This window comes from Melanerpes formicivorus, unplaced genomic scaffold (genome assembly GCF_026170545.1).
Source record: "Melanerpes formicivorus ecotype bairdi unplaced genomic scaffold, bMelFor1.0.p_v2 SCAF_46, whole genome shotgun sequence".
Taxonomy (NCBI): Eukaryota; Metazoa; Chordata; class Aves; order Piciformes; family Picidae; genus Melanerpes; species Melanerpes formicivorus.
The window spans coordinates 760,174-782,879 of record NW_027142398.1 but is presented as its reverse complement, the minus strand read 5'-3'; the positions used below and the strand labels follow the sequence as shown (position 1 = coordinate 782,879).

Here is a 22,706-nt window from a genome sequence, read left to right as displayed (position 1 = left end):
GGAGTTCGGGCCATCAGTTATTAGCGTCGGTAGCAGCAGCAGCACGCAGTGCCCCGCGGGGATGCGAAGGAGTCCAGCTCCGCTCCGCTGTCCCGCAGCTGGGCGCAGTCACTTCTTCTGCCGAAATCGCATTTTACTCCCTGCAGAGAAAAAAAACAGCATCAGGAGCTGAAGCCATTGCAGGAGACACCTGGCTGAGGAATTCATGCTGACAGACACGATCTCAGCCCCCTGTGTTCTCAGCCCTCACCAACATTAAGAAACGAGTTTTGACAGCTCTAAGATTAGGCAACTTCCATAAACTTTATTAGATAACTGTGCAAAAGCTTAGAAATAAACCAAAACTAAACACTTAGGAAGCGCTTGGCATCCCCTGAAGGGGCAAATGTAAACAACAGGAGCACAGGTGTGCTAAGAATAGGCCCTGCTCTCTTCTGCATGCAATTATTTGTTCAATAAAGTCATTTTCAAACAAATCAGCAGGAGTGTCCCTTTACCAAGGCTGCGAAGGATTTTGTTCATTCCACTTGGCTCTGCCTCTGGAATGCTCTCCAAATATTCCAAGGCACGGATCTCGAAGAGGCCTGTGAAGAGGAAAAAAGGAAACACTCAGATGAGTTGTTTCATGTCTTAGCATGTGACACCTTGAACAACAAATTTGCAAAAATGAAATCACAGATGGGATGTAAGCTGCAGGTTCAAGTAACTGGTTTGTGCTGAACCTGTTGCTGGAAGGTGTCCAGAGAAGGGCCACGAGGATGAGCAGAGGGCTGGAGCACCTCCCCTATGAAGACAGACTGAAGGAGTTGGGGCTGTTCAGTCTGCAGAAGAGAAGGCTCCGAGGTGACCTAATTGTGGCCTTCCAGTATCTGAAGGGGGCTACAGGAAGGCTGGGGAAGGACTTCTCAGGATCTCAGGTAGTGATAGGACTAGGGGGAATGGAATGAAGCTGGAGGTGGGGAGATTCAGACTGGAGGTGAGGAAGAAGTTCTTCACCATGAGAGTGGTGAAGCCCTGGAATGGGTTGTCCAGGGAGGTGGTTGGAGCCCTGTCCCTGGAGGTGTTTAAGCCCAGGCTGGATGAGGCTCTGGCCAGGCTGATCTAGTGTGGGGTGTCCCTGCCCATGGCAGGGGGGTTGGAACTAGATGATCCTTGTGGTCCCTTCCAACTCTCACTGATACTATACTATGATTTTGCTCTTTGCACCTGTCTGATTTGCTATTGATTTCTGCCTCTTTGCTTGATGTTGAGCTAGGTTTGCAATTAGTTAAATGTTCCCAAAAAAAGAAACTTCTATGAAGAGCTGTCAAAAGAATGTAAGAACAGCTTTTAACATACACATTTACTGTCAAGTTGCAATAAAATATTTATAGCTTTATTGCCTCACTTCCTAGTTAGCAGTGAGGGTTTACTTTTTTATGTGTCCAGAGAAGGGCAGCAAGGCTGGTGAGAGGTCTCAATCACAAGCCCTATGAGGAAAGGCTGAGGGAGCTGGGGGTGTTTAGCTTGGAGATGAGGAGGCTCAGAGGAGACATTATTGCTCTCTACAACTACCTGGAGGGAGGTTGTAGCCAGGTGGGGGTTGGTCTCTTCTCCCAGGCAACCAGCAACAGAACAAGACAACAGAGTCTCAAGCTGCACCAGAGGAAGTTTAGGCTTGAGGTGAGGAGAAAGTTCTTCACATAAAGAGTAATTGGCCATTGAAATGTGCTGCCCAGGGAGGTGGTGGAGTCACTGTCCCTGGACATGGATTGGACATGGCACTTGATTGGACATGGTTTAGTTAGTCATGAGGTGTTGGTGATAGGTTGGACTTGATGATCTCTGAGGTCTTTCCCAACCTTATTGATTCTATGATTCAAGTCCAGAAAGGAGAGATGCAAAACTTCTTTGCTTCGTAAGATGAATTCTGTTGAGTAATTAGGAGGAGACAGAGCTATCCCACGGGCTAAAATGCTAACCTACGAGGAAAAAGCTTCATAAGAGCCAGTGTCCCACGACTTTATGCTTCTAAGGTGAGTTTGTAAACCAGGAAAGTAAGATCAAACCTCACCTTTGGCCACGTTCTTGCTTAGCTCCCGGTCCTGTATGAAGCCTGCAAACATCTGCGTTTCCATGAAGAAGTGCAGGAAGTGGCGCACGTTGCGCGAGGCGTGGGACTTTCGGAACGGCTCCCGCTGAAACACACGCTCCCCCTTTTCTGTGACATCCATGTGCAGGGAGTAGTGCCCAACAATCTCCACAAAGAACTGTACAAAGGCTTCAGAGACCAGGGAGTTGAGGGGCGTGTTACCTGTGAAAAGGACAACCAAGGAGAAATTGCCCTCTGCATCCATCACTTTATTAGAATAAACCTTTATTAGAATAAACCAAACCAGGTTGGAAGAGACCTTCAAGATCATCCTGTCCAACCCATCAACCAATCCAACCCACCCAAACAGCTAACCCATGGCACCAAGCACCCCAGCAAGTCTCCTTCTGAACACCTTCAATGACGGCGACTCCACCACCTCCCCGGGCAGCCCATTCCATAGCTCAATCACTCTTTCTGTATAGAACTTCTTCCTAACATCCAACCTGAACCTCCCCTGGCGCAGCCTGAGACTGTGTCCTCTTGTTCTGGTACTGGCTGCCTGGGAGAAGAGACCATCATCCGCCTGTCTACAACCTCCCTTCAGGTAGTTGTAGAGAGTGATAAGGTCACCCCTGAGTCTCCTCTTCTCCAAGCTGAGCAACCCCAGCTCCCTCAGCCTCTCCTCATAGGGCTTGTGTTCCAAACCCCTCACCAACTTTGCTGCTCTTCTCTGGACTCGTTCCAGCAAGTCAACCTCCTTCCTAAACTGAGGGGCCCAGAACTGGACACAGTACTCGAGGTGTGGCCTAACCAGTGCAGTATACAGGGGCAGAATGACCTCCCTGCTCCTGCTGGCCACACTGTTCCTGATGCAGGCCAGGATGCCATTGGCCCTCTTGGCTGCCTGGGCACACTGCAGGCTCATGTTCAGCCTACCATCGACCAGTACCCCCAGGTCCCTCTCTGCCTGGCTGCTCTCAGCCACTCTGACCCCAACCTGTAGCACTGCATGGGGTTGCTGTGGCCAATGTGCAGAACCTGGCACTTGGGTCATTCCTCTCCTAAACGAGGAGTAGCAGTTACTGTTTGGGCTAGCTGTCTCAGACTGAAAATTCAGATGACTGCTTGGTATCAAACACTTTGATATATGTTTCAGCCACAGCTCAAATATGAAGATCTGTTCTTATGTCAGCTTTCTGCTGCAGCTGAGGCAGGTTCTACCCTAAACCTTTTCCAGTAGTTAGAGCATTCATCACTTCTTTTCCTGTCAAACATCTGTTGTCTAATAAGCTTTAAGCTCACAGCAGTCAAGGTTTAATTTTCTTAACTAATTAGGCACATTACAGAACACAAACCCACTGGAAAGCTAACTTTGTTGACATGCATGGGAATCACAACATTTGCAGAAGCCATTCTCTCAGGCTAGTCAATGCTTTCTAAAATCCTCACACTGATCTGATGGATTATTGTTAGCAGTTCAACTTTGAAAGTGATCTGTCAGACTACCCTCTAAAGTACAGAAACGTCCCATGCTCTCTGTTTCAGACAAACATTCTCTCTGCCACTTAAAAGAAAATAAGCAGAGAAAGCTCAAAGCCTGGGAACTGGTGTACCTGGCCCAAGGAGAACTAGATAGAACTGTGATACTGTGATAGAGCTCTGCACACACTGACTGGAAGGAGGAATCACTGTTAGGATTCCAAACCTCTTAACACAGTCACCAGAAAAATAGCTTTCTGAAATGTCCCTTCCTGATCTTCATTTCCACTTGCTCATTTTTTTCTATCAACTACACAGAAGCTGCAGAGATTTGCTAAGGTGAAAACACTTTCCCCTAGAAGCACCTTGTGCATCACTCTGCTCACGTGCCAAGATTTCACTTCTTTCTTCCAGAACTTGTACAAGAGCAGCCTGGAGTTTATGAGGCAGGATCTCATCTTCATCTGATACCTAAAGAGAAAATGGCCAGGAAAGTATTTCTGTGTTGTTGATCTGTCAGCAGCAGAATCTCCTCATTATGAACAGATGAGAAATATTCATAACATGCCTAAAACAATTAAGAGGGAAGTTCCTGTGTGACGTGGTGCATCTTGGTGGAGAGACCAACCAACCATTTGTCTTGTAGCAACAGAAATTAAAAACATCTGCTAAGCACCCTCCAACAACAGCCTACTGGAGTCACACACAAGTGGCCAACACAGAAGATGTGCTATATCCACAGCATAAAATCAGGCTCGTTATACCAAGCAATAAAACAAAGAACAACCAAAGTCTATGAGAAAATATGACAAGTCTCAATATTACAGTTAAAAAGCATCAATCCTTTAATACCTTTCTCCAGTTGCAGGCTGCAATGCAAAACAGAAGAGTAAGGCAAGGGAAAGGAGATGCAGATCCCCTCCTGGAACTGGTGTTACTCCAGAGTACTATGTGTATAGCTACTTGTCTGGTGACATAGAAACACACTAAGTAAAATTCAGCAGAGAACTGCAAGGGAACTGTGATAATTTGTCTCTTAGACTATCACTCCTGGAAGAAAAGCTAAACCCAAATCCAAACCAACAAACACCCCAGCTACATGAGAGAGGAGAAAGCCCTGTAGAGAACAAGTACATGGAAAGACAGCCAGAAAGCAGCAGAGAACCTTAGTGGTCCACTTCACATAAAATGAACTAAGGACCTGCTTTGAAATTCAGCTCAGATAAGCAGCATCTCCGACTTCACAAAGCTCTGTACCTCACTCAGCCTCAATGCTGCAACAAGGGAGCCTGTTCCTTCCTCCATTGATCAAAAAGGAATGCAGGATATTTCCTCAGTCACTAGAGTCTACATATGAGTGCCAGCTTTTGCGGAGTTCTGTTTTTCATTATGTTTCACTGATACCTTTCCCTGGCATATAACCCTGGGTGACTGGTTTTGGTATTTCACTCACCTCTTGCAAGAACTTGTCAGCACAAAGATCAACAATCAGTACCTGGGGAAAGATGTACAAAACACAATAACCAGGTGTGTTGCTGTACAGAAAAAAGAACACCACCAAACTCAAACACTTCTATTTCATTTTTCTAAATACCCTCAGTGACAGGGGATATCACACAGGGACATTATTTATCCTTGGTAACAATGGAACACCCTGACATGTACCTGGCGAGTTCACCAACTGCCTCAGAGAAGTTTAAGAGTTTAGACTAAGACAGAATCCACAGAGATTATTCTAGATAGGTCACTCTTGTACCACTGACATCGTCCTACCACTGTGCTTCACTCAGTTCTCACCTCTTCTACAGGCAGGTCCTGGAGCTGTGGTAACGAGCAGGAGAGAATGCCAATTAGGAACGGGGTCGGAGAGCACACAATGTCAATCATAGAAGCTGGCAGGACTGGTATGTAGGTGTGTTGCCAAGTGAAGGGATAAAGCGTTGCCACTGCAGCGTGACCACATTTAGACAGAGTGCTGGGAAGGCAAGAGAAGCACAGGGTGGACAGTCAGTGTCCTGCTCAGAACTCAGCTACAGAGGCAGGTTAGGAATGCTCAGGGAAAACGGAGTTCACGTACGTGGTTTATGCATCAGCAAGAGCCACATGCATCCACTCTTAAAGTCAGTTATAGAGAGCCAGGAATAACATCAACCCAGACTAACAGGGAACATTCCCTTGTCTCCTCTTGGGCAAATAGCACACTCCAAATTCTAAGCATGCAGATATTGTGTGGAAAGCCTGCAGAAAGCTTTTAAATGTAACTACTTACAAAAACTGAGCTTGCACACGAGGGAGGCCTAAATGCAGAAGAGAAGATAGCATCCCTCAGAAAGAACTGATCACTCAGGTTTGGTTTTTACCTTAAGTTGTCAGCAACAAAGATCACCCTCCTTTCCAGCAGGAGAGAGGCAAACACCCGAACTGTGTGAGAGACGCTTAGGCACTTCAGCAGGCATTCAAAGTCGACGTGTTCCAGTCGAGAATCCAGCGGACGGCAGAGTTCCATCACCTGAGAGGCAAGAAGAGATGCAGAGCCAGGCTGGACAAGGGGCAGCCTGACTGGAGCAGCACCAAGCTGGTGGCTCCTCATGAGTGGAGCCCATAGCCTGGGCAGTCCATGCAGGGCATCACAGAGGACTTTTTAAGAAACAGGTTCCTTCAGAAGCAGGGAATCACTTCCACAGCAGATGATTCACCAGGACAGACACCTTTTGGACTGTAGGACACTACCTTCAGATTGTTTACAGGAACATCACTCTACAGTGCAGTCTGCAGAGTGCCACCTATGGCCCAGAGACACCACCAACAGTGGAAAGCCAGCCCTGGTTCTCCTCACCTCATCTCCTGCTCCTGGCAGGAAGCTCCTGACAGCAATTGTGCGTCCAGGTGCAGGAAAAGGTGCCTCCATCACACTGCGCATGAAAGGGTGCACCAGGGCTGGGGACATCTCTCTCCTCTTCTCCACTTCATCTAGAATCTGTGAGAAATACAGCAGGCAGTGGTTCAACATCTGCTGGTGAGCCAGAGGAGAGATGAGCCTCTAAGAGAGTATTGTGTGCCATGGCTACATGTGAAGGCTCCAGCACACACACAGCCCTCTCCTTTCTCACTTGGGATCCCTGTGAAAGTTCCTCTCTAATGTCTGAACAATCAAATGGCACCTGTGAGTACAACTCTCCATTCTCAAATCCAGACTCCTGCTACTGCAAAGAAATGTCTTGTATGTGGTAATCAAATTCTCACAACTAGTTAGAGGAATAAGATGACCCCATTCTCCTCCCCCAGAAATCTTTCTGACACACTGTCAAAGAGACTCAGTGCTCCAACAATTACAAATCAGCTGTCATGAGAAGTCTGCCCCTGTATACTTCTGCAGTGGTTGCACTTTACCCACAGTACCTTTCTCCATTCTTTACCTCTTTATCTGCTCTCCTCATGGTGCTATGAGAACCAAGCTGAGATTTCCTCCCTCCCCCCACCCCTTAAACTGATTTTCTATTTCCAAGTCATGGAAGAAGAGGATGAAGGGCACCATCAGTAGTATCAGGTACTAGAAGCCACTTTCTGACAGGTTTCTGAAGGAACAGTTGCCCATGTAAGGGCTGACAAGTCCCTAGGATCATTTTATTGGCCTTGAAGGCAGCAGGAAAGCAGCACTGTCCTGGGATGAGTTACAGTTGCTGAGCAATTCTAGACTGGACAGAAGTGTCCAGTTACTTTCTGCAGCCTGCAGGCTGATAGAGACTTGAGCTCATAGAATCATTTATGTTGGAAAAGACCTTCAAGATAATTGAGTCCAAGCAGTTCAATAAGTAAGAAGCTCTCCCCACTTCACCTTGGAGAAGAGGTTGAAGCAGCCCAGGCGGCTCACAATGCAGTACACCTCAGGAAGGCGCTTCCCCTTCCCTTCTGGCTGAAAGGCAACAGGAACAGTTATGGAGAGAACAGGGGTGCAATAGAGAACCCAGCACCTTCACTGTAGCTGATTCACAGAATTCCTTTTGCTGGAGTTCCCTCCACAGTTCTGACTTAAAAGATTCCTGAGGAGTGAGAAGTTCCAGAAGCTCTTCCACCCCCAGAGCCCACATCACTGCAGTGCTGGAGATCATCCTGTTCCTTCCCTTAGGCATTCAGTGGGCTGGAAACCCCAGCAGCAGCACAGGCACCACGTAACCCATACAGGAACAGCTGCTGATTCACGTCCTGCACTTGACTACATTTAGCAGCACATTCTTTGCTCTCCACCCAATGCACAGATGCTTACCAGGAGCTTCTTGCAGTACCCAAACCAGCGGCTGCCATCCTCACCGGTCAACACAAAAGAAAATGTTTCACTGGGGAACCAAAGAAGAGTTAGAGTTAAATCCACCACACAGTTGAGAGAAGAGGCTGGCAGACAAAGCATGCACTGCAAGCCATTCTTTTCCTTGTCATGCTGAAGACCTCTTGCTGTACTTAGCAAGCTACTTCAGGCTCTATTCAGTGTAAAACCCTGCAGCCCACAGACTCTGACTGAACTACAACAGCAATCTTCCTTCCCAGCTGCTTCTCCATTCTGCCAAGGAGCAACAGGAGCACTTGCCAGCCTGGGGACCAAGCTTTGAATAGATATTACAAACTTCCTTCTTAGAGGAAAGATGGGGCTTGGACAGAAGCAGGACTCCTGAGTCCACCTCCGTATCTCATCTTCCCCTATCACAAGGGTTAGGGATTAAGCCTTTCCCACTTCTTCCTTGCTCAGGCTGCAGTTCCTCTGGACCAGAGAACTGGGACATACCTAAGCTTTCATCATTGCCTGTTTTGGGCATGCATATTCAGAAAAAAGTCTTTACCTTTTAAGGTCTGATGCAGGAAACCAATCTTTGGGATCTGGAAAGCAGAATTTGGGAATGACCTTTAGCCTCTCTTCTGTATCCTTTGACTGTTTGAAGGGATGGTCAGGCTGGAGGGGTAAGCCATACATTTGAAGTCACTGAAGTGTGATGTATAGCTGCAGCACTTAAAACAATGCCAGACAGCATCTTCCTGACACTTGCAAATGCTGAGCCATCAGATAGCTATCATACAAGCATAGGAGAATGTATTCTGACTGTAGGAGATTTCCAGTTTCCTCTTGCATCTTTCCTGCTAATTGGACCTTTGTAAAATTATCCAGCTGGCCTGGGACAAACTGAACATGAGTTTACAAACACAGCCTGGTTTACTGGGGAACAAAGCTATAACTGACCCTCCAGATGATGGTTGTGTCAGCTTGCCCTGGGTCTGCTCCTTGGAGTGTTGAAGAGACACTAAGAGGAACAGGAATGTGTTCAGTTTGTGATGGGCAGATCACTCACCATGGAGCTGCCAAAACAGCATATCTGATTCACATGTTCAAATCACCATGTGTGGGCTCAAGCCATATCCTTCAAAGACTACAGGACAAGTTAAGCTCAAAACTGCCATGAAGGGGCAAAAGGAAAGTTTTCAAGTAAGAGAGATCCCATTTAAATAGGGAATGCACCTGGGAAGAGGAAAGTTTATTGCACAAAGCTGATTTGAGACACGGTACTCTCAGTCAGGCCACCTAAGCTATTCCACTGTCCCAAGCTGTGACAGCATAAAGGAGTGGTTAGGAAAACAGTATAGCATTTTCACACAGTAACAGTTGTACAAAAACTTCCATATCCTCTGGCATGCAGCCCAAAGAAGAGGGTGACAAACAGATTACTTGGAAGCAAGGCTATTTTAAGAAGTGAGACAAATCTGTAACCAGAACACCTCCATAATTACTGGGCAACGTTTCCTGCAAAATCCCAACGTGACAGACTGTCCCAAAGTCACTCACCAAAACATTTTCATTTGAGTAGAGGATGAATAAACACTGAGAAAATAATTTGCTTTGTTAGTGCATTTAGAAAGGATAGTAAAAAGCCACATGGTACAGTGGGGTCTGATTATCTGCTGGAGCAGCAAGAAAAGAACAATGCACTGCCCTCCCCAAAGGCAGTGAACAGACTGAGTGGTTGCATCAGGGAAAAACTAAATCTGGTTACATTCCTTTCCTCCTAACACCCTAAAGTGTGCAGTTTTAGCAGCTATCATTCAGCTATGTTCAGTTTTACCCACTAAAACAAGACTATGCACTCTGCCTGCCTGTAGTCCCTTATTCATTTTGTGAATCCAAAGCATTTACACATTTAAGACACTGGAGCTATCTGCACACCAATCTCTTATGTGGCTGGATGCTATGGGTCCTGCTGGAGTCCCACACACCCTCCCTTACTGATTCTGCCATCTCCCTCCCTATTTGGATGGCATGCAGATCCAGTAACAATCTATCTTACTCCCAATAGCACAGCTAGTTGTGTTCTGGCTTTGGCTGATAGGCAGCAGATACAAGCCTCCATGATGGCAACTGAATATTCATTTCCATCTGGAACCATCACAGAAGCAAGCACCAAGGCTCCATCCTCTCAGCTTCACAGTAGCTGCTGTGCACACTGAGCCACAGCTCAGATCACACGCTGAGCTTGTCCTGCACTTGGGCTGAGCAGGCAGAAATCAAGCTTATTTCAAATGGCTTGTTCTAGCTACAGCACTTGAACTTCCACAGTTCCCCTCTACTTTTTGGGGGGCTAGTACACATGGCTTTGCCATTTTCACTATTTTTTTCCCCCAGAACAATACGAGTAAAAGCCCTGTGATTCTAGTTCCTCTGCACCCTCAGTCAATTTGCTTCACTCCTTGTTCATAAATCACAGACTACCAAGATGAGATAATGCCAGCTCTGGGGCCAGAGCAGTGCACTCCCTCTCCTCTCCTGCAGGCTGCCTCAGCAGTGTATCACAATACAGGATGGCTTTATGGTATTTCCAGGCAATCAGAATTAGAGCAGGAGCCTTCCTAGCTCAAAGGAAAAAGAAAGACCATAAACTCATTATCAGAAAAGATACTCAACAACTGCCCAACACCATACTTCAGGCCTGCCACAGAGCAAGGTAGTTAATATTCTATTCCAAGCCTGTGTCCTGCCCAGTAAGCAGCTTTACTAGTACAGTGTTTAGCAATGGATACACACTGAGGAAATAAACAGTTTCAATGCAGCTCCTACCTTGCTGGGAAACTGCTGTATGATCTGTGGTGTGTATGTCAGGTCAGATGCCTTCTTGTGCAGTGATACCACCACAAACAGCTCAAATAGCTGCTGCTCCTGAAGCTCTATCAAATCCCTCTCCAAAGTCTGGTAGTGTGGGTTCCTCTTGGAGATGGACTGCACCTGCAGTAGGCATTTGTGTCGACCTGAAGAAAGAGACAAATCCAAAACCAGAGTGTGGCTATCACTGCCACACACCTAGAGGTCACACAATAGGACTCATCACTACCTTCAGAAGAGGAAGAGAGATGAGTGCATTTGCCTAACAGCACTGCAAGACTTGGACTCTTGTGTCAGCTCCTCAAGCACTGCTGCTCCAGATAGGGAAGCATTGGCCCTGCAGTAGATCTGCAAGCTTCTGTTGACCAGTAGCTAGCATTCTGCTGCTGTCCTGACATATTCCCCATGCATCTCAGAGCAACACACCATGGTAAGGATGAGGGAAACCCAGCTGTGAGAAGCCCAGCTCCATCAGTTCAGTAATTGCCAGGACTCAGGCAGCTACTCTGTCAGGCAGCATGGGCATTCAAGAAAGGCAGAGCCAGTTTCCTGGCCAAGAAACCTTCAGGCTGGGATGTCTTGACAGACAGTATAAACTCACAAGCACAGGCACAGCACTCTGATGTAACAAATTCCTGTGGCCCAGGCACTATGACACATTCTGGACTCTTTGGAAACAACTCTTAAGTCAGGCAGTGACTCAGTTGGTGTATTTCTGCAGTTTCTTCACTCTCCATTACTCTCATTAATATAAAAAAGTGGAACTCCCTATTTGCTCCAAGGTAAGGCACTCTGCCTCTTTCCATCCAAGTAAATGAAACATCTCAAACAACTCCATTGGTCTTTTTTTCTAGATGGTTGCTGAGACACATGACAGAGTCACTCAGGGGCACCACTGGCCAATCATGACCATGTTGCATTCAAACCCTAACAATGGAGAAACTATAACTTCTTTGGCCTTCCCAGACCAGCTCAAACAAAGCAGGTATTTCAAGTCTGTTGTTTGGGCCCAGCATCTAAGTCAGGACTGTGAAACCAGACAACCACCTGTTTTCTCCCAAGAGAAAAGGACATTTCACAGCATTAGGTTTGTAAAACAGAACCAAGGGAAGAAAGTGGTGGTGGGGGAAATAATCTCAGGTGTTATCAGCAAAGGTGATCCAGGGACAGACATATTTTAGTTAAGTGTGATTCTACCATCCCCAAAATAAATCCACTTCTAGCAACTGGCAAATTAAACCTGAAGGGCTCAGGAGAAGTGGCAGAAATAAAGGCTGATTTGTAACAGCAACAGCTCCCAACCTCTGCCATGCTGCCTCTTAGATGTCCTCTTTCTCTGCCTCAGCAGAAGTCACACCTAGTCAGTGTGCTTATCCCATTAGAGCCTCAGCCCAATGCACAGTGCTATGGGGACAGGACCAGCCCCTGTGATTCACTCACTTTTTGGCTGCTTTTCCGTATCACTTTCATTCCCACTGGTTTCACCTGAAACACACAGAGTTTTCACTTATTAGCTATGCTGAAGGGAGATGGGCAACACCCAAAGTTGGGAAAGAAAGAGACCTTTAAACTCATCAGATGAACATTACTCAGGGCTGCCCACCTATACTGCTCTAAGACCAGCCAGTACTGGCAAATGTGCTACAACAACAAAGTTCAAATGTGAGGTTGATATCAAGTCAGTGTTTCAAATAAACCACCAGCTGAACACAGACAAAGAACAGAAACCAGGTGGTTATTCAATGCTGCTGTAGAAGTTAACAGAGTTGCTGAGCACAGTGTACTACAAATAAAGCCCATACCACAGCTGCAAGGACATCACTTCAGAGGCACAAAAGTAATGAGCAGAGTAGTGAGGCATTTTTAGGTTTGTTCTGTTTTTCTGAACAAGCACTTTGAAGCAGCAGCCCAGCTCTTCAGGCTCAGATCACAGCACCACCTTCCATTTGTGACAGTGTGAAATTTGGGTTAGGCAAGCACTGCAATCCCAGTGGTGCTGAAAGCTCAACAATTCCGGTTGCAGGACATGGGGTTTAGCACTGTCACATCAGCCCAGCACCAGCTGCAGGAAATGATGGTGCCTGGCCTGCCAGCAGTACCCCAGGTTGTACAGGAACTGTGCTCCTCAAGAGGTTTAGAGTAAAGAGAGTGGTGCTGGAGACCTTATACCTTTCACAGGAGGTGCTTCTCTCCCAGCTGGACTGAGCAACTTCAACCGTTTCTTTCCACGCTTAGAATCAAAGATCTCCTGTATTTTGAGTACCAGCTGAAATCCAGAGCAGAAGCAGAGGTTAATGTGGGGGTCCAGAAAAAGGTCCTGGTGCCCACAGGACTGCAGCACAACAGCTATCATCTAGCAGCACAACACTGGGGAAAAGCTGCCCACATCCCATCAGGAAACCTGGCTCAGAGCCTGTTTGCCCGAGTACTTTCAGCACAGCTCACTGGATAACAAACATACACAGAAGTTCTGCTATGAGAGAGAGGTCACTGTTAGCACAGCACAGAGCTGACACCAGACCCTACAAGCACTCTGCAAGTTACACCTTGCTGACCAAAGAGACAAAGAAACTGTCTGGCACTGGATCTCTGTTTTCTACTAGAGAGGCCAACTGTAAAGGTGCTTGCAAGAACATCTTACAAATCCTCCACCACAAAGGACTCTGAACTCCACATGCTCTCAAGCATCCCAATTCATAGGGTGCCCAGAAAAAGCAGAGCTCTGTCAGTGTAGCTTAGAGTTTGTTTTCATTTCAGTTTCCTGCTGTAGCTGGATGTCAGACAGTAAATTCTCCAAAGTACAACGTCTGGCACAGAACAAGGCTGCTCTAAGCACAGTCCTTCTCCCAGGGTAGTTTGCTATGAATGATGTACTTCCATTTTGCAGAGGTGAGGAAAGACAGTGGGATAGAATAACTGGTCTGTGCTGCAGGGATAGCACAGACATGGTCCACTGGAAGAAAAAAATTGGAAAAACCATAGCCCAATGCAGACTCAGCTACAGACAGGGAAGAAGTCAGACACTCTCTTAACCTTATTTCCACTGGTAACAATGGCCTTAAAACCAAGGTCATAATGCTTTCTGCACTCCTGCCACAAGCCCCTCTGGACTCTCCCCTCAGCTGCCAGTTATTCAGTGCTGCAGGTGGCTCCTTGCACGTCAAAGCCAGCTAGCACCTCGCTAAATGCAGTGAGCAGGTCAAGTTCATTCTTGTCTCAAGATAAGAATTCATTAAATGCTCCCACTGAATGTAGGAGGGTGGGGCCCAGCCATTTGTCACCACAAATACTGCATAAAAAAGGCAGATATTCAGCGAGAGAACCTGTTTTGCAGCTCAAGCCTTCATCCCCAGCTCAGCAAACTAGGCTTAGTCTCATCTTTTCAGATCTATTTCTCCCCATTTTCTGGGGTACCCAGTGTTGCTAGCACTATGAGGCTGCAAGGAAGAAAGCAGAATCTGCCTTCTTTGCCCTCTCCTCTATCACCCAGCCCTCTCCTCTATCATCCTTACCTAGAGGATTTCCATTTCTGTGCTGGTTTTTGTGCAGCTGAGTCACCAGTGAAAGACACTGGGTGTGTTTAAAGCAGCTATGCATTTCTTAAGCACTAACTAAGCTTTTTCTGCTTTTTAGACTCCCAATTCTTCTCACCTTCTCAAGCAATCCTGGTTCTATTCCTTGTGAGCAAAAAGAGTGAAGTGTGATTCCTGCATGCAAATTGTTCCAGATCTTTTGGAACAGGTTTGCTTTGGGAGAATGTTTTCTTTTCCCCTTCCAGATGAAAGACACTCCACATCATTTTTATAACCCTGCCATCTCCTTCCTGATTTTCCAGTCCTACAGTTTGTTTAAAAACACATTCAGGAGTTGCTTGTTACCCTCAAGAACTCAAGGTTTGGGAAGTGTTTTGCAGCTGGTCAAGTCTACCTCAGTCTTGTGCAATTTGAACAATGAGCCTAATTTTCAGGAGAAAGAAAGATCTACAGAAGTTAATTGATTTTACCACAGCAAAATTAAGTTGCCCCCACTACTACAGCTGGAATTTGAGTCCTGTGGACAAGGTGCCACTAAGTTGTTAGCTGCAGCTGTCCTAGAGCACATGCTGCATTTTATCACTGAGAGACACGAGCTGCCAAGAGTTTGAAATGCCATGCAACAGTTAGTAGTGTTTCATGCTTAAATCTCACCCAGGGCAAGTTCTTTCTCCTGCTAGCAGCCTCTACTGCTCGGAATAGCTTCCACTCAGTCAGTGTGACAGGCAGGGTTGTGTCCTTCACCATCTTCCCTTGGAAGCTTGTCTGGGAGGACTTTGCCTCAAGAGTCTTGCGACTAAGGAAGGGAGGTTTTGGGGGAGGCTAGAAAACAGAATCAGAAGAGATGGTTAAGGATGTGATTAAGCTTTGGTCCAAGGTCAAAAAAATTAGATTACAAACTTCCTGCAGCCTCCTGCTCTACCAAGCTCTACATCCCACCACATATTCAAGCATGGCATCAACACCCTCTTGTTCCTGGTCTTTTGCTCCTTAGCAGCTTAACTGTCTGCCACTGCTATGGCTGCTCATTATAATCTATATTAATAAATAAAAACTAAGGAAAAATCAGTGAAGCAATAATGTGGAAAGTGAGGCCACAGGGGAGCACAAACAGGGCACTTGTGGTGATGACTCTCTGAACTCATGACAATTCCATCCTCTCACCCTACCTTGGGAGCCCTGCTGATTCCCCGGGGGGGTGGTAGCTTCCAGACTGATGGGACCTTCCACAGGGGTAAGGGCAGCACTCCAATATCTTCATATGGGTTCTCTTTTGCAGGGCCTGGAAAAAGCAGTGGATGGGGGATTTATGAAATGAGATAAAGTCCTGCATTCTTGCAAGGGAGATAAGCAGGGAGAGTGTGCAGCTGTCCACCAAGCTTTAACAGGGTCTGAGAAAAACCTTTTTAAGATGGAGTATGTTCCCCCGACTTGAAGTCAGCTTGGAAAACCTGTACACAGACTCAGCAAAACAAAGCACTTCTCCCACTGCAGACAAAGTAGCTCTATGGCAAAGCAGCTAATTATTCAGTGTTCTCACTGATCTGTGTGCAGCACTCACGCGAAGCACTTGAAGAGGTAACAAAGAAATCAGCACAGGCCAACACTAGTGACCTTCCATGACATCTGAAATCAGGCAGGATTGCAGACAGTTAATAATACCAACAAAAAACCCCAGATGGGGAAGACCTTAAAATCCACAGAGCTGCAAAGGGCCTCAATACATTCTCAGTCTCATTCCTCCCTCCCCAGCAAATCTGCTACCCTTGAATAAAGGGGGTGCAGCCCCAGAAGCACAGGCACATACAGATAATGTCCTCGTAGATGTTGTCTTCTGACTGTGTGTGGATGAGCCTGGATCCTGAAGTGTCATTTGTCTCTCCTCGAAGCCTGTGGCAGCTGCTGGTTGCCATATGGTTGCGGAAGCCCTGGATGTCCTCAAACTCAAAAGATTTCCTAGAGGAAAACCAGTGCAACTTCTTCTAAAGGCACCTGCATGTACCAGTGAGTTGCTGTCTCCAGTTCACACAAGGATGGTCCTCTTTGGGACCATCAGACACATGGATTCTCCACTCTGGACTCTGATTTCCAAGTGCTGAGGTCTAATCCCAGCCAGCAGCTGAGCCCCACATATCCACTCCCTCACTCACCCTCCCCTCCATTGGATGGGGGAGAGAATCAAAAGGTTGAGATAAAGGCAGTTGAATAGGTAAAGCAAAAGCTGCACAGGCAAGAAAAGCAAAATAAGGGATTCATTCCCTATTGCCCCTGGCAGGCAGCTGCTCAGCCATCTCCAGGAAAGCAGAGCTCCAGCACAGGCAGTAGTAACTTGGAAAGACAAATGCCATAACTCAAGAGGTGTCTCGCTTCCTCCTTCTTCCCTGCATTTTTATTGCTGAACTCCTGTGACATTATGTGGCTTGGAACATCTCTTTGGCCAGCTGTCCTGGCTGTGTCCCTTCCCAACTTCTTGTGCACCCTAGCCTGTTAACTGGTGGGGGGCTATGAGGAGCAGAAAAAGCCTTGACTCTGTAAGTACTGCTCAGCAGTACCTAAACCACTGCTGTGGTATCACCACTGCTCCCACCACAAATCCAAAACACAGCACCAGACAAGCTACTATTGAAACAAAAACAACTCTATCCCAGCCAAAACCAGCACACCAAGCAAGTCCTACTCACTCTCCATGGCCAAGCACACTGCAAGCAGCATGAGACACCCATCCTGTCACAGGGAAAGGACCCAAAACGCGTTTTGCAGACTAAGCACTTGCAGCAGAACTCACAATTAGGGAACTGCTTTCTACTGGACTTCTCCTACAACTCGTGGCAAGGGTGTTAGTGCAGTTGCAACTTTTGCATTTTCACACACTTGGCCTCCATTTCCAAAGCATGCCACAGAGGTCACCAAGGAGCTGGCAGGGATTTAGCTCATCATAAAATTTGGCTTATCGCTGTATGCTGTGCAACGGTGAAAGGTTTGAGCAGTCCCAGCCACAGCTCCACTTGCGACGCTCCCTGCTCTCTAGCACAGCTGCCCTAGGCAGCTCATCTGCGAGTAGAACGAGTAGCAAGCTAGCTCTGAGGTTTTCTTTACTCTGCTATAGGCACCCAAGTACAGGAAAGAGGGAAGAATAGCAACAGAGGCACCTACAAGTGACAGCCTCCAACTTTAAGCAGCGAGAGAATCTTACACTGAGAGGAAAGCCAGAACATTCAGCAGCCACCCTGCCTCAAGAGAAAGCTATTCTGCCATCCATAAATGCAGCTGCAGACCAGCTCAGGGCAAGAAGCAGGCAGCACTTCTCCTGGGGCCAGCATATTGTTACTCAGTTCTGTGTTAGGTGTGGGACTGACATGTTTGGAGATTTTAGCTACCTTTGCAAGATCATCAGCAGCAAAAGCAGTGCATAAGCAGTGCTGGAAAGGAGATATTTGATGCAGAGACATCCTCTCCCCATCACCAGTACTAGCACTTCCACAAGGATATCATGGCAAGCCGTTTAAACCCATCTAGAAACTGATTTAAGGAAACATGTTTCAGACTTGAGAGATGAATCAATGTACCTCTGGGCTCTCCCTCTGATCCTCCTGCTGGCTACTTTCTTCTCAGGATTGTTAGAGCATGACACCAAGTTTCCTCCACGCTGCTTCCGCTGGGGAGCTTCCCTGGCGGCACAGCTACCAACACCCTTTTCTGCAAGGTAGCGGAAGGTCCTCTGGGGCTTGGGTGGTGGGACAGCAGCTGACTTCTCATGCCCCTCAGCCTCAGAGTAAATGTTTTTCAAGCTTCTCTCTGCCCTGCAGAGACACTTAACTCCTTTGATCTTAAGTTCTCTTTCTGTGGAGCTACAGCTCCCTTGCTTCCTCTGAAGATCCAAGGAAGCTGGTGAAGCTTTGCCAGGCACAGGGGGACCTACTCCATTCCACAGAGCCTGTGAGGTATAGGAGTTCCCTGGGGGCAGTGCAGTCCCTGGATCCAGGAAGCCTGCATGCCATTCGCCTTTTTCCTTGGCTTGGGAAGCTAGGCTGTGTGCACAGGGCTTAAGGTCACTACTGTCATCAGTCTGCAAGTAGCTCTGTGCATCTTCCCTGAAGTCCAAACCCAGGCTCTTTAGATCTTTGGATCCAGTCTTTCTGCCATTCTCTGTAAGTTCTGGCTTCACTTTAGGTGGAACATCACAGCTGGGGTCATACCTTACTCCAAAGTCTTTCAGCTGCTGCTTCTCCTTGCTGGAGCACCCTCGTGTCCTCCCCTCCCACTGGGAGATCTTCTGTTTGATGTTGCGGCAGTGGCTCCGGGAGAGGGTCTGCACAGCAGAGCGAGAGAAGCTGCTGTCCCCTGATCCTGTTGGGTGCATGGCAAGTGCCAATGTGCTTACAAACACCCCATCTCCAGCCTTGCTCTGCATACATCAGGCTGGCATGAGGCTCCAAAGCACCCAGTGGTGTCCAAGAGTCCCAGAAGTCAGCTCTTCAAGGACTAACTGCTAGCAGGACCTGTGGACAAAGGGGAAAAAACCAAACAATCAGCTGCACCCCAGCCAGCACCAGGCACTCCCAGCTGCTCTCTGCCTGTTGCTGAAGAACACTGCTCCCCAAACCACCTGCTCAGGACTGGCTTCCCCACAGAGCCTGTTTCTGTAGCACACATCTGGGAGGGATACCAAAAGGAAGCAGAGGTCTCACTGACTTAAAAAGAAATCAAGAAATAAAATACCACAACCGGAACAAAACCCAGCTAGGGATGCCAAGAGTCCAAGCTCAAGGAAATTATTTAACAGCACAGTGGTCTCTCAGCAGCAGAGCTCTCAGCCAGCCCCTCTGCTGCTGGCTTGTGCCAATGCAGGCCAGGCAGCAGTACTCAGTTTCTCCTGATGCTGTGGACTGCTCACCTCAGGCAGCACATAGCCAAACCACTGCAGCACGATGTCTCTACCAGAGCTCTGAATGCAGCAGAGGCACAGCAAGATACAAAATACTCTATAGAAAGGCAACCACAGCTGCATCTGCAGAGCAGTAGGACAGCAGCTGCTGCTTCACACAGGACAGTTGTGACACTTGGGTAAGAGCCCAAGTGCACTCCTCCTCCCTGCAGTGCTCTCCTTCTGCACATGCAAGTAAAAACCTGTCTGATGTTCTGCTTGTCAACATCTGACCTATATTTGCCATCAGAAACCCTGGAGTGCCCTAGTGGGAGACCTCTGCCCACATGGCCACTCTGCTCTCCTGCTGCTGCAGGCAGCAAGGGGCCCCTGTCCTGTCGTATAAACAGGCATTGTTTCTGAAACATCCTGAGCCAGAGCAGAGCCATCCTTCCTCAGTCCCTGTCTGCACAGCCCTGATTAGCAGGACAGGAAAGCAGCTTTCCCCTTTCCTATGCCATTTTAGCTACTCTACAGCAACAATGCTCAGGGCCACTGCTGAGAACCTAAAGCACAAACTAGCAAAGCAAAGGCTCTGATGAGGAAAGGTAGGCTGGGACAGGGGCAAACCAGCTTCCATCTCTTTATCCACAGCAGAAGAACAAGGCACATTCATAGCATGTGATAGGTAGCCCTCTTTTTCCAGTTCTTTCTGAAAGCCAGAGAGCACACTAAGCACTTTCCATACAAAGTCTCAAGACAATTTCATTTCCTGAAACCACATACTCAAGGAGAGAATGTTGCTAGTGTTGTTCAACATCAAAATACTTCAGTGCTGAGCTCAAACCCCGCCTTCACAGGTGCTGCTGGTACCCCCACACACACCCCAAGTCCCTTTCCCACACTCACATCAGCAGCTGATTAGCTAAAGGAAGGCACTAACCCATCACCTTACCTTATCCTGCTGCACAACAGGCATGAGAACATGCACATCACTGACTTGGCAAGCCCATGCAGCTCTGAAGCAATCTTTCACTCCGTTTATGAGACCCATGCAGCTCTAAACCACCTCTTGTCACCAAGTCTCCTGTGTTGGTAGCCAAACACAAAATACTTCCTAATCTTCTGAGGCATAGGGAAGCTGCCAGCCCAGTCCTGGAGGAATGAGGGGACAGCCAGCACAGCAGCAAGAAGTTCTTCCAGAGTTCTCAGCTACTCCCATTCTGTTCAGCTCTGGAACAACCCTAAAGTTCTTCTGAACAAAACTCTGCCATGCTGAGACATGGGCAGTACTAAACAAGCAGATTTTATTTCAAAATCAGTAATGCTTCAGGAATGCAGTGTGCTTAGTCACTTCCATCACAATGCAAAGTAACTCGAGTTATTAACTCATTCAAAGCTTCTGCATATCACTCTGAGGAACAGAGTTCCACCTCCTCAGGTACACGGCCATGCAGAGCACAGCCCCTGGACACAGGAAATGTGGTGTTAATCCTAATTACACGGCAAAAAGAGGTTAAACCTGACCTTTGACACGGTTCCTAACTTTTGTACTGCTGCAAAAGATGTATCTAGATCTTTGCACTTTCAGTCTTTTTCTGAAGTGATGAAATCCAACCTCTTCAAAGTAAGTTTCTACCCATACTAAAAAACCCCAGTGCTTCAAATATGCAAGCCCTGAAGGTATTTATACCCGAGGACACACAAACAGAAGCCAGGATGTACTGGTTTTTAAATCATGGGGGTCTAGCCTGACTCACACTATCTGAAGGCTCGGGTTAGCACACCACAGGCTGGCTGCATGCCCCAGGAATGCTGCAGCTTCACACAAGAACTAACACTCAAGGTGGAGACAGAGAAACAATTACATTCAAATGTGAGTTAACATGGAGCCATTCTCAGTACAACTGTCAGAGGCATCCCCTAGGGCTGACATCACCATAAAGCCATGACTGCTTTCACACTACAGTGACCACCACAGATAGGCTGTGTGTGACCACAACAAAGGTCCTTTCATTCCTTGTGATGGAAAGACACATCACACTCCTGTGAAGCAGTCAGGACATTTCCATTACTCTAGTAAATACCCTGCTTAAGGCCTTTTCCTCACCTACCCCATCTGCAACTGAGTGAACAGCTGGACCAAACCCCAGCACCTCCCTCCAGTTGACAGGGCCCTTTCAGGGCCTTGTTCAGCAGCTAACTCTCTGTTCCACCTTTTCTTTCCATGCTCACTCCTCATCCTACCTCCTGTAACTGACACAACAGGGACAGCAGAAACCACAGCCACCATTCCCCAAACAGCATGTCCAAGCACATCCATTTCTTGGGGCTCCTCTTCTAGTTTTTTTTCCTCTCATTAGGGCTGATGCAGGTCCTAGCTGTCAAGAAGAGCTCCCACCACTGCTAGGGCAGTTGTGGCAGCCAGGTGTGCTCAGACAGGCTGTATTCAACCATGGCAACTGGAACTACACAGTGAACCAGGAAAGCCAAGGGGAGACTGGTCCAGCATGCCAGGCTGCACCCTGTGCCCTTAGACAGCACTTCCAGGAAGGGCTTCTGGAATGACTCAGGTCTCTATACTTCAGTGCAGCAATGCACAAATATCGAGCACTACCTGAAATGTTACAGCCTACTAAAAATAAAAAATATATAGAATTGGAGACTGGTCGAAGTGGGAAAGGATCTTTGGAGGTTACCTTGTCCAAACACCTGCTCAAGTTGCCCAGGACTATGTTTGAAGACCCCACAACCTCCCCGGGCAACCTGTGACTGTGCTCGGTCACTCTCAAAGTGGAAAAGTGTTTCCCGATGTTGAAGAACCTGCCGTGTGTCAGTTTGCACCCATCCCCTCTGCTCCCGTCCCCGAGCACCGCTGGGAAGAGCCTGGCTGGCTCCTCTCCGCAGCCCCCCGCAAGTGTTTCCGTTCATGGGAACGGGCGCCCGGCGCGGGCGGGACAGGCCGAGGCGCCGCGGTGGTGCGGAGGAGGCTGGCGGCTGAGCTGCGGCTGCGGCCGGGCTCCAACAAGCGCCCACCGACCCCGTGGGACCACCGCCCGCTCGCTCTTCCCTGCCGCTCTGGGAATCGGCCCACGGCGACACCTGGGACGGAGCAGCCGGCTCCGCCACAAGCCCTCCGGAACCCTGCAGCCGCACCAGGGACCGGCGAGCGCCGGCCGGGCGCCCGCAGGCGGATCAGGATGGGGAATCGGCGCCGCAGGGCTCCCTCACCTGATCGCAGCGGGGCCGAGCTCCCGCCGGGGCTGCCAGCGAGCGCAGCCTCGCGCCGAGACCAGCAGTCCCCCGGGCCCGGCCGGCTCCGCCGCCAGCGTCCACTCCGGACGTCCCAAGCCCAGCCGCGACTGCGCCTCAGCGACCCCACGGCAAGCACGAACCTCCCCCCTCTGGCCAGGGCCCCGCCGCGCCGCCCTGTGCCGCGCCGCCCTGTGCCGCGCCGCCCGGTGCCGCGCCGCCCGGTGCCGCTCTCCCCGCCCCGCCTCACCCGGTGCCGTTCCCCGGGCTCGTGCCCGGCCCCGCTCCCACAGAACGCTCGCGGCGCGCCCCGTGCCGCCCCCATTGGCTGTCGCGGCCGCCCCTCAGGCGCAGCCCCGCCCCGCCGCA

General features: G+C 48.5%; 1 protein-coding gene across 6 annotated transcripts; it reads right to left on the bottom strand.

Annotated features, from left to right (window-relative positions):
* Positions 1-4: 4 nt before the first annotated feature.
* On the bottom strand, positions 5-22,627 carry DENND2C (DENN domain containing 2C). Of its 6 annotated transcripts, none has more exons than XM_068159521.1 (19): positions 22,588-22,627; positions 17,788-18,720; positions 16,029-16,177; positions 15,391-15,503; positions 14,876-15,043; positions 12,858-12,954; positions 12,129-12,173; positions 10,647-10,834; positions 8,386-8,495; positions 7,818-7,887; positions 7,389-7,466; positions 6,390-6,530; positions 5,914-6,062; positions 5,351-5,528; positions 5,007-5,048; positions 3,919-4,024; positions 2,054-2,293; positions 498-584; positions 5-140 (listed from the first exon to the last, which is right to left on the bottom strand). In XM_068159521.1, the coding sequence occupies exons 2-19, from the start codon at positions 18,630-18,632 to the stop codon at positions 109-111; spliced, it is 2,838 nt and encodes a 945-aa protein (XP_068015622.1). In that variant the 5' UTR covers positions 18,633-18,720; positions 22,588-22,627; the 3' UTR covers positions 5-108. The 6 variants fall into 6 exon arrangements, with proteins under 6 accessions (XP_068015622.1, XP_068015620.1, XP_068015623.1 ...); XM_068159519.1 differs by lacking the exon at positions 22,588-22,627 and adding an exon at positions 22,317-22,472; XM_068159522.1 differs by lacking the exon at positions 22,588-22,627 and adding an exon at positions 20,041-20,365.
* Positions 22,628-22,706: the final 79 nt, after the last annotated feature.

Bases quoted from the DNA above. Each gene is read 5' to 3' on its own strand.
- DENND2C (XM_068159521.1), bottom strand. From the start codon at position 18,632: ATGCAGAGCAAGGCTGGAGATGGGGTGTTTGTAAGCACATTGGCACTT. The intron at 16,178-17,787 runs GTACATTGATTC...GTTTTCCTCTAG, and splicing joins ATCAGAGGGAGAGCCCAGAG to GAAATCTTTTGAGTTTGAGG. The intron at 10,835-12,128 runs GTGAGTGAATCA...CTCTTTCTTCAG, and splicing joins TACGGAAAAGCAGCCAAAAA to GTCGACACAAATGCCTACTG.